Raw genomic sequence first — 12440 nt, forward strand, 5'->3', positions numbered from 1 at the left:
CTGGTGAAGCAAACATCGCCAGTAAATTTATTTTTGTCATATGACATTAATCTTATTCTGGAATCAAATACATTGCTATTGAATAGTTAAAATAAAAATTACCTCAATAGGAGGCTACATTTTATGTCTAGAACTTAAAAGGCAGTCTACTTTTACTTATCCAGTACCATTTCTTATGATGTTGATATGTGAAATTAGGTCAACAGATGGTAAGTCTTCACCAAAATTCATTGGTGCTATAAGATTACATTACCCATTACACCATGTACAACACCACACTACCTTGAGTGTTCCTGCCATATTAAGTGTCGTGCACTTAATATTCCTATTTGGCGATGGATTATCTGATATGTGCAGTTATTTGCCTAGACGTAATGTGAGTATCTATACCTGGTATGTGGTGCAGAGATTCTTCGCTTCGTCGTACAAGAGATGGTCCATGTCTTGAGGTAACGGCGGCAGGTATGGACCGGCTGGATCCTGAGAAAATCAAAGACATAAATTTTGTTACAGCATTGCTAAAATCGACGGCAGTTTGGATGTAAGACTTTGATTCTTATTGAGGTCAGATGTAAAACAAAACCATACATACATATAAGATTTTAAATTAACATGGTTATTTTTATTATTAAAGTTATTAATTTCGGGATATTTACCACGTTTTTTACTTTTGTTCGGTGGAGCTCGATATTTCGACATTATCTACGAATGTCTTGATCACGAGACTGAAGTTTCAAACCCATCATATCTATTTAATTAAATAAAGAGGATGAGTTCCGACTGTCGAGAGTATGGAATCCAATAATAAGCAATGCAAACCCTCGCAAATAAAAATAAAATAAAATAAATCGCGAATCGATACGGTGAGTTTCGTCTGCAAAACACGGGATCGAGTGTCGAGTGTACATAAAATAAATATTATTAGTGACAATGGTAGGGGTGAAAGTGACAATAGTAGTGGTGACCGGTGTTTACGCTGCAAACGTACGAGAAAGGAGGTAGTCCAATATGGGCACTTCTAACATTATCAACATCTACCCGCAAACTGCAGTCTCGTGAACAAGACATTCGTAGATAATGTCGAAATATCGAGCTCCACCGAACAAAAGTAAGAAACATACATACATAATTGTCAGTCACTGACTCCATTGGACATATAATATTGTTTGCTTTTTTGATTTTCTATTATTGAATTATTGGTTGTTCCAAAACTTAAATCACGAAATATCTGATCAATATTGCTTCATACATATATAAAATTTCATTCAGTTCATTATGTAATATATCAGAATTTGTTTCATCTTTATTATCAACAAGATAAAACTATATTATCTTTCTCCCATAAAATATCTTTATGAAATATACTTGCAGAATTAACTTTGTCTCCTAATTTTTCTTTTGTAATTGAATTACTAGATAATTTTTTAAAAACTAAAATCACGGAAAATTTTTCAACATTTGGACGTATTCAACTAAGCTCTTTATAGAATTTCATATTGAAATAAAACTCAATAATTACTCACTAACATAAATACTAACAATAATACATCCAATTAAATATAAAATTGAATTCCGATAACTTACCTGCGAACGTTAATATTACAAGACTTACCTGAGGTAACAGCGGTAATCGTCTCACGAGGTACTGCCAGCGTGCGAACATACTCTGCTTACAGAGTAGCGAGGGATGTCCGTTCTCGAGCTTACCGGTCGTAGCGTTTATGATCTCCGGATACTGAATATTATTCCATGGAAATTATAATAATGAAAACGATTATTATTCTAATAAACGATTTATTACCATACTAGCTCGTTGTATTACCATAGGGCTGCTGTCAATGAAAAAGGTCATATGTGTTAGAACGCATGATCTCAACCGATGTTTGGGGTTCAAACCCAGGCAAGCACCACTGAATAATCATGTGCTTTATGTTTATAATTCATCTCGTGCTCGGTGAAGGAAAACATCGTGAGGAAACCTGCATGTGTTTAATTTCATAGAAATTCTGCCACATGTGTATTCTGATCCGCATTGGAGCAGCGTGGTGGAATTCCGAACCATCTCCTTAAGGGGAGAGGCCTTAGCCCAGCAGTGGGAAATTTACAGGCTTTTGTGTAATTTTAAAGTACAAACTCAACATCGAAAAGGCGTATGTATGTGTATTTTTAACATTAAATAGTTACTTAAGTCATATATATGTTACAGCCAACTGTTCATATAGCCTTTTAATATTAATAGCCTAGCCATTTCACTAAACGATTGTTGAACTAGAGGTTTAAATTACGTTAAGCTAATACCTCCGTAGAATAGGATAGTTTGATATAGTCTTTTCAAATATACACAACAAATGACATTAGCTAGTATTACATATACTAATAGCAAGTAATAATAATTAGTATTTTTGTGTTCCAGTTTGATAAGTAAGCAAGGGTAACAACAGGCACGAAAGGTAACAACAGTTCTCAAGTTTGGTGGTAATATAGTGTCATGATTACCAGTCTATCAGTGGAGACCACTTACCATCAAATACTCCATGTATCTATACAATAACAAAAGTCTGATTAAGTAAGCGTCAAATATTTGACAATTACAATCTAAATAATTCACTTAATAAATTTGTTTAATGAATAAACAGTTAAACTGCTATCCATCTCTTTCTATCATTAAAGATTTCCCTTATGCGGGAAAGAGATATCACTGTTCGACTACCCTCTAATGAATATTTGTGTACTGTTTAAAGTAAATATTTCGTGGTCATATATAAAACTAAACTATTACTTAAGTTTACTACGATTAGTGTAAAAGCAATGTGTTCTAATAAATTTTTTTTTGGTTAAACTTTGTGTATAGTCACCCAGTACTGATACTGACAACTCTAATGCTGTGAAGCGTGAGTTAGCCAGTGTAAAAGCCATTAGCCCGAAATTAAATGAGAAGCTACTATTGATTGCTTATGTACTATATATAAAGAACTGGCTAAAATATCACCAGTTACTTAAAAAAACTACTATGTATATGTAAATGAGTGTACAGTATAACACAATTTGATGTAGCATCAGTAAATTTAATAAAACCGATTACTGTCGATTCACACAACCAATAGAAACAGCTCCCTATCGCGCCATTCGACGCTATACGTCGCTATAGATTCTCGCGTCAGTTCGACCCGGGATAGGGAGTGCGTGTAAATCGACGCGTCGAATTGACGAGTATATTAGGTCGTATGATATTACCAGTTATTACGTTTGTGTAAAGATTATATTCACATAAGGAATAAATATTGATAATTTGGGATGGCGTACTCAATTCGGATGTGATCGGTTTTACGAATTGTGCCGATGCTACATCTAATTTGTGTCGTACTATTCTAAGCTAATGTTAGCTAATATAGACGATACAGTAGATTCAAAAATGTATAGTTACTATACTCCATTATTTTGTTGTCTTAAATTTTCGCGATTATTACACCATTAAATAAAACGGGTAGTCTACCCGTGACCACGAACGCTGTAAAGTGCTTGAAACGTCGGGATGTCAAAAATAATTAATATATGCGATTGAAATCCGTTATAACTAGTTTTATTTAAATACTATACTTCATTCCGACCATAGGAAGAGAAACGTCAAAACAACACCTGACATTTGTTTTTACAAGAGGATCCCAGAAAACGTTCAACAATATTCAATTATAAAATTCAAAAGAATCGTTAAAGAGCGTTTGTGTGCTGAAGGATATTACAGCACTAATGACTTTCTAGTTGACTGCACACCTTGGGAATGAGATGATCGCCTCCAGGCTGTTTCAAATAACAAAAGTATGTTTATTATTGTATATTGCAAATTAACATTATAAAAAATCAAAGATCCCGCTGAGTTTCTTTCGCCGGTTCTTCTCACGTCTGAGGTGTTATATTACGAACCGGTAGTAGATTTTCGACTATCAATAAGAAAGTGTAAACACTTTCATTTTGAATAAAGATTTTTGACTTTGGCTTTGGCGGCAAATTGACGCAATGCCATTGGTCGAGAGCTTGATTAGTCTGTGGTATTCACTATGAATTTGCGAAACAATGGCGCTTTGAATCCTGCTCTTGACTCTATAATAAAAAATGTAAACATATTTAATTTTTGATTGTCAATTTATTTTGCTGACCGTCGAACATAAAAAAATAGTAGAATCAACCCAGTAGCGAGACACGTTACTAATCGAAAACATATGCTAACTATAGCTATGATAAATTAGTAGAATACACCCCATGTTCAATTAACAATCCGACCAAAATTATGTTCCAAACCTTCTCAAAGGGAAAGGCTTTAGCCCAGCAGTGGGAAATCACTGTTGTTGAACAAAATTACTCATATTGAAACAGTTTATGAAAATACCCAACAGATGGCGCTGTAATAGCGAAGCTTCTGAATTAATATAAAATGAAAAATAAAGGCATTGTAATAAATCAAAGCCGTGTTATTGAACAAGCTTTTCATGCGAGTTTCCATGCTGTGGACTCACCGGTGATGTAATGGACCAGCAGACGCTGAACGATGGAGCCCGGGCCGGCGTGCGGGCCTCCGTGCTGGCCGCGCGCGCCAGCAGAGGCCGCTGGAGGCGGTACGGCGGCGGCAGAGCTGATATACAGCCCTCAATGCGTCCGCAAATCGCCCTGAGGATTAAAACAATGATAACAGACTTACAGCAATGAGTCGAGATGGCCCAGTGGTTAGAACGCGTGCATCTTAACCGATGATTGCGGGTTCAAACCCAGGCAAGCACCGCTGATTCATGTGCTGAATTTGTCTTTATAATTCATCTCGTGCTCAGCGGTGAAGGAAAACATCGTGAGGAAACCTGCATGTGACAAAATTCATAGAAATTCTGCCACATGTGTATTCCGCCAGCCCGCATTGGAACAGTGTGGTGGAATATGTTCCAAACCTTCTCCTCAAAGGGAGAGGAGGCCTTTAGCCCATCAGTGGGAATTTACAGGCTGTTGTTGTTGTTACAGCAATGAACGCCAGATAAATAGTCTCGTAAAAAGGAAATATTATTCTTGTCGCTGCTTTTAGGTATAAAAATATTTCCTTTCTTTGGTATAGATTAATCATATTCGGTTCAACGGTTTATAGTGATTCTATTGCATTATAATATTGGAACAGATAAAAAATAGAAAAAATACATGCATACACTTTCCATAGACAAAAATCAAACCATTTATTTGCATCCTCTAACATAAAAACCCACTTATAATATTGGGGTTGGGGTATGGGGTTTTATTGTCATGTTTTAGGCAAATGAGTCTTTCCTTGAACTTCAAGCTAGCTTCGTACCAAATTTCATTAAATTCGCTTCAGCACTGAGATGGCCCAGTGGTTAGAACGCGTCCATCATAACCGACGATTGCGGTTTCAAACACAGGCAAGCACCACTACATGTGTGTGCTTAATTTGTGTTTATAATTCATCTCGTGCTCGGCGATGAAGGAAAACATCGTGAGCAAACCAGAATGTGTCTATTTTCATCGAAATTCTGCCACATGTGCATTCGACCAACCCGCATTGGAACAGCGTGGTGGAATATGTTCCAAACCCTCTCCTTAATGGAAGAGGAGGCCTTATCCTATATATATATATTATAGGGAGTGGGAAATTTACATAATTACTTTACTTTTATTATAATTACTTACGTTCAGTGGTTTGGTCGTGAAAGAGCGTCAGATAGACAAACAGAGTTACTTTATCATTATCATCACTTATTCATTTATCTTATTAATACAGATTTCGTACAGGTCTACAATAGATCTGATAGAAACCTATCCACAATGATAGATCGTTAAAAGAATCATGATTTTTTTAATCGACACATTTCAAAATTCGTACAATAGGCTATTTGACAATGCGAAAAATAAATTGTGAATTATTGTTATCAGTGTATATATATTATGAGTTTAAAAATGGTTATTTACTAACGAAAGTTGAAAATAATACTTAATTTACTCAAAAATCCATACATAAAAATGCATTTTTTCAAACGTTTGTCACGTGACACAAAACGCTCCCGATTGGCCGGGCTTATGATGAAGTCACTTTCTTGTAAACTTTGCTTTTCTACTATATATACCACAGGTTAAAATACATTATAAAATAAATTGACATTATAAAAAAAAGAAAAGTGACGTCACTGACCCCATTGCGGCACCATATTGTCCAAGTAGCGTTTTTGCGCGCTATTTAAATATGGAATTTTTAATGTGATATTTTTCGGCAAATATATACTAGAAATAAAAACACAACTTTTACTGGGTTCCGTAAGTTCTACTTAATAATATAAAATAGATTTTAAATACCAGTCAAATAGCCTATTGAAATATTTCTACAGAAAATCTTTAACATTCAATGGCATGACAGTCCAAAGGGCGGCCATGTTTGTCGTTTACGGGTTACTAGTTTAATTATATCACGAGCGAAGCCGGGTTCCAATCTAGTTCGCGTATATTTTAAAACGATCTTTCCCGTTTTCCGAAGCCGTCAGTGGACTTACGCAAGCCGCCCTACCATTTAAGAAAGTAGCGGGAAAAATTATAAGACGCCTTCATTCCTTCCTACACATTTTACCGCGAAAGTACGCCTTGACATAACCGCGCGCCATTTTGAAAATAATTTTGACATTTTTGACATTTTTTTTTTTAATAATTTAAATACAAAGGCATTCTTTCGTATGTTGAAATTTTTTTTTTGTTATATTTTTAAAATAAGTTTTTATATGTTGTAGTATTAAATTATATGTTCAATTAATTGATAGTGATATAATCATGCAGACGACGGTGCCGCTAGCGTGTTTTTTATCTCTAATACGTGAGTATGTTTACTTTTTTTTTAATAATGGCAAACACATTTTGCCATTTATTTAATTCAGCCATATAACACCAAGCTACTCAAAATTGAGCCTTAACCCAGCAGTGGGATCTATAACCAGTATATATGGTGTTACTTACACTATTATAAATAATTATAATTCTCCGATATAAGCTAATATTTCCGTTTATAACGTTTTTTTTTACAAATAAACGACAAAGATCTTACGAACATTATATTAATTAATGATATTTTTGTAACGCCTTAGTGAAAAAATCTTATATTAGCGCGTTTGTGAAACGGTTTTAAGACAACGCCTGCGTATATTAACGCCGCATCTTAACCGATGATTACGTGTTCAAACCTAGGCGAGCACTACTGAGTTATAATTTACTTAATTTGTATCTGTAATTCATTTCATGTGGGTGGTGAAGTAAAACATCGTCAGAGAACCTACATATGTCTAATCTAAAATAAAATCTGCCACATGTGTATTCATCAACCCGCATAGAGGAAGCGTGGTGGAATTTGCTCCTAACCTTAGCACAGCAGTGGGAAATTTACAAGCTATATGTTGTACTGTTGAAAGTTTGTATGTGTGTTACTATTTCACGCAAAAACCGCTCAATTGATTTTAACGTATGTTCACAAGACGAAAGAATAAACTTATAACGCCAAGTTTCCGACTCCGCAAAGTCAATAAATCCTTCTTGGGGCAAGGTGTCCGTTTCTACAATAAAATTCCGCAGACATTTTTAACTTTGCCGTTTCGTGAAATCAAATCATTTGTAAAAATTATATTGGTAAAGAAGGCATATTATTCAATACGAGATTATACAGACGATAAAAAAGCGTGGAATTAATACCTGTTGACTTCCATTCAGGATATATTACATACATATATAATTGTATTTAACTAACATGACTGTATTTTTTAAATGTTGAAAAAGAGACTAACTACTGAATTTCTTGCCGGTTCTTCTCGATATAATCTATCCGAACCGGTGGTAGCTTCACTTAATTGTAAAATGACGATTCAAAAGTGCTTGTAAAAGCCTACTCGAATACAGTATATTTTGCTTTGTATGAAACTTTAAAATAACATTTCAGTATAACACATAGAATATAAATAATAAAGATATCGTGTAAACAATACCCAAAAAACTATTGTCATATCAAAATAAAACAACAACAACAGCCTGTAAATTTCCCACTGCTGGGCTAAGCCTTCTCTCCCTTTGAAAAGGTTCGGAACATTCCACCACGCTGTTCCAATGCGGATTAAAATACACATGTGGCTGAATTTCGATGAAATTAGACACATGCAGGTTTTCTCACGAGCACATGAATAATCAGTGGTAATGGGTTTGAACTCTCCATAACCGGTTAAGACGCGTTCTAACCAAGCCATCTGGGCTCATTCAATATTGAGGCACTCCGAACCCGCACCCGACTTTCCAACCACTGAGCCATCGGCACCATTTGTAACAACTTGCAACCAATCGACATAGTAAGTATTTAGTGCAAAGAAATAATCAACTTTCGTAATGTATTTAGTGTAACACGCGATGCATCCATAATGAGCAATTAATTATTATTTTACGTTACGCCATTTTTTTTTTATTAAATTTTATAATAAATAATAGTACTTTTTTATCACAACTAAAATGGCTGAATGAATTACGAGCGGCGAATTGGCTTTGATCTGTTTTAGAGTTACGTACGAAAATAATTATTTATTTTAGTTTATGATATGTTTAAGGTTCCGTGCAACTTTTTTGTGTAATTTTATGAAATATATATTTGTATATGTGGTACCGTCGTTACTTCTGATTTTCCATATCACAAGTGCTTTAGCTAATTACATTGGGATCAGAGTAACGTATGTATGTGATGAAATGATATGAAACGTTTATGTCTGAAAAATTATGATCGGCAAATTAGTTTTGATCTGTTTTTGGGTTCCGTACAATATATATATATATATATATATATATATATATATATATATATATATATATAGATATATATATATATATATATATTTATTTATGATCTATATCTGCGAACAAAAATAGACCACATAGCCCACAATGACGCTGTAAGAAATATTAACAATTCCTTACATCGTCAATGCGCCTCCAGTCTTGCGAACTAAGATGTTATGTCCCTTGTGCCTGTAGTTACACTTAATCACTCTCCAAACTGACAAAACAATACTGATTACTGCTGATGTAAAATATCTCATGAGTGGGTGGTACCTACTCCAACGAGCTTGCACAAAATCCTACCACCAAGTAACTAATAATGTTTACGTCCATAAAGATCACCTTGAATGTTACCAATATTAAATATTATTGTTAAGTGTTTAGTAAATAACAAACTCAAACTCAAATTATACAAATATGCAACAGCCTGTAAATTCCCACAGCTGGGTTAAAGGCCTCCTCTCCCTTTGAGGACAAGGTTTGGAACATATTCCACCACACATGTGGTAGAATTATTATGAAATTTGTCACATGCAGGTTTCCTCACGATGTTTTCCTTCACCGCTGAGCACGAGATTAATTATAAAGACAAATTAAGCACATAAATCAGCGGTGCTTGCCTGGGTTTGAACCCGCAATCATCGGTTAAAATGAACGCGTTCTAACCCCTGGGCCATCTCGACTCTCCAAATTGCTTTATTCAATATATAAGTATTTTCACTTTCTTATTGATGGTCAATTGAAACAATACCACACACACCCTGACCTGAGAAGAACCGGCGAAAGAAACTCAGCGGGTTTTTTTGTCTCATATATTATATACACAATTTAATATGAAATGAAAAAGCCAGGAGGCAATCATTTCATTCCCAAATATTTACAATAATTAAATAAAAAAATAAAAATTAGGACCTTTATTGCACCTGCACGCTGTTCCAATGCGGGTTGGTGGAATACACATGTGGCAGAATTTCTATGAAGTTTGTCACACGCAGGTTTCCTCACGATGTTTTCCTTCACCGCTGAGCACGAGATGAATTATAAAGACAAATTAAGCACATGAAATAGCGGTGCTTGCCTGGGTTTGAACCCGCAATCATCGGTTAAGATGCACGCGTTCTAACCACTGGGCCATCTCGACTCGTGTCTATACAATGCTTGTTATATGACTTTCACGCAAGTATACCATTGACATAGTCTTGATACTTTACATAACGTAAATGCATGTGGTCGGTAATACCGTCACCACAAATGGCCTCCGATCGTACGACTGGTTTTCCTCGTGGTCGAAGAGCTGTCGCCTCTTATGAGATACTCGAGAAAGTTAGGATTAACTACAGATTTAGAGTCGGCAAGAAATAACATGTTCATAAAACAGTATGGAAATTGATCCTATCATCATTAAATACGAATTCTATGATAAACTAGCTGTGCCCGCGAGCTTGTTCGCGTTTGATTATTATTATTATATTAGTTGTCTGCTAGTGAAAGTCACGTCAAAATCGATCCAGCCGTTCCAGAGACTAGCCGGTACAAAAAAACAGAGAGACAGACAAAAATAACGATTCAAAAATGACTTATCGTGAAGTTTACTTGAATAAAATTGATTTGCTTTGATTTGTTTTGTACCGTGTAAGCATATACAGGGTTATTGGTAACTCGACGTATATCCGTTAGGAGGTGATAGGGGGTGACTATTTGCTATAATTTTAACCTATGCATAATGCAAAAGTGAAGCATTTTTGAGTTATCACGGTTTTAAGCTTTTTTCAAAATTTGTCAAAAACGCAACTTCAAAAATTTATTTAAAGAAAAGTATCAATTAAAATCTATTTTTTTCTTTTGTTTTATATACTTTTGTCTGTTGATTTGAAATAATTTTCTTCTTTTTATACATTTTTGAAAAGCTAAGAAAACGGTTATGTTTTTGAAATAATCTACAGGCCAAGTTCCATAATGATTTTTTTAGTTTTGAAGACATTTTTGAGGAAAAAAAATCAAAAAAAATATTGAAATAATTTGGTTTTCCGTCTCGCATTTTTAAATTCGGACCGATAATTATTGTTTAAATATTGACAAATATCCAGTGTTTAATCGTTTTTATAAAACAAAAGAAAAAAATAGATTTTAATTGATACTTTTTTTTAATAAATTTTTGAAGTTGCTTTTTTGACAAATTTTGAAAAAAGGCATATAAACAAATAAGGCATATTACTCAATACAAGATTATATTAAATAACAGTACTCAGTATTGTTGTGTTCCGGTTTGAAGGATGAGTGAACTAGTGTAACTATAGGCACAAGGGACACAACATCTTAGTCCCCAAGGTTGGTGGCGCATTGACGATGTAAGAAATAGTCAATATTTCCGACAGCATCATTGCCTATGGGTGATGGTGACCACTTACCATCGCCCATATGCTCCAATATATACCATAAAAATATATATATTAATGATAAAAAAGCGTGGATTTTGTATAGTACAAGATATAAATTTTATTGTACTTAACTGACATACTCTGTAATTAAAATGGTGGAAAAGTCTATCCTGATACAAACCGCCCGAACATCAAACATTTGACCGCCAACCAATGGGTAGTGATGACCACTTACCGTCATGTGGTCCATTTAACAAAACAAACAATAAAAAAGAAAACACTTTTTTTACAAAAAAGGTCAGTCAAGACTAATCTACCATTTTTTATTTCTTGTTTCCAGTAACAGCCTGTAAATTTCTCACTACTGGGCTTAGGGCCCTCTCCCTCTGAGGAGAAACTTAGGAGATTATTCCACAACGCTGCTCCAATTCGGACACACATGTGCCAGTGTTTAGACACATGCAGGTTTCCTTAGGATGTTATCCTTCGCACATAGAAATTCAGTTGGGTTCGAGCCCGCAATCATCGGTTAAGATGCGCGCCTTCATTTCCTGCTTAATATAATTGTTGTTTTAATTGTTGTTTCTGTTGTCCAGGCCCCCCTGGGATACAGTTCGAGAATGCGTTGCTGCAAATCGCGCCCGTCAACAAGGGAAAGTGTCCATACGTTCGTGACAACAACGACATCGTGTTCCAGCTTTACACGAGGTACGTCAACCGTGGACCAATCAACAACAACAACAACAACAACCTGTAAATTCCCACTGCTGGGCTAAAGGCCTCCTCTCCCTTTGAGGAGAAGGTTTTTGGAATATATTCCACCACTCTGTTCCAATGCGGGTTGGTGGAATACACATGTGGCAGAATTTCTATGAAATTTGTCCTTCATGTCCTTCACCGTTGAGCACGAGATGAATTATAAAGACAAATTAAGCACATGAATCAGCGGTGCTTGCCTGGGTTTGAACCCGCAATCATCTGTTAAGACGCACGCGTTCTAACCACTGGGCCATCTCGACTCAACCATGAACAACCACCAACCATGGACCAATCAACCATGGACAATATCGTAATGGACCATTTTTGACCAATAGTTCAAATCACATTAGCATTTGTACAGAAACAATATTTGAATAAATTAATGTTGAAATGTGTATAGTTTTGGAACCGGTTTTAAAAGCAGTCTTTGCTTTGAATTCCTCTTTGGTCCAGGTGCTAGATATA

The 12440-nt window shown here is 35.2% G+C and overlaps 1 protein-coding gene across 1 annotated transcript in view; it reads right to left on the minus strand.

The window, feature by feature from the left end:
* The window catches only part of LOC124541463 (double-stranded RNA-specific editase Adar), a 56664-nt gene that overhangs the window by 2861 nt on the left and 41363 nt on the right, over positions 1 to 12440 (minus strand). Inside the window, exons 17-19 of the mRNA XM_047119373.1 lie at positions 4512 to 4662; positions 1613 to 1735; positions 391 to 480 (exon numbers count right to left, since the gene is read on the minus strand). Coding sequence (XP_046975329.1) covers positions 391 to 480; positions 1613 to 1735; positions 4512 to 4662 — 364 coding nt within the window. The remainder of the gene's footprint in view (positions 1 to 390; positions 481 to 1612; positions 1736 to 4511; positions 4663 to 12440) is intronic.

This window comes from Vanessa cardui, chromosome 28 (genome assembly GCF_905220365.1).
Source record: "Vanessa cardui chromosome 28, ilVanCard2.1, whole genome shotgun sequence".
In the NCBI taxonomy this organism is placed as follows: domain Eukaryota; kingdom Metazoa; phylum Arthropoda; class Insecta; order Lepidoptera; family Nymphalidae; genus Vanessa; species Vanessa cardui.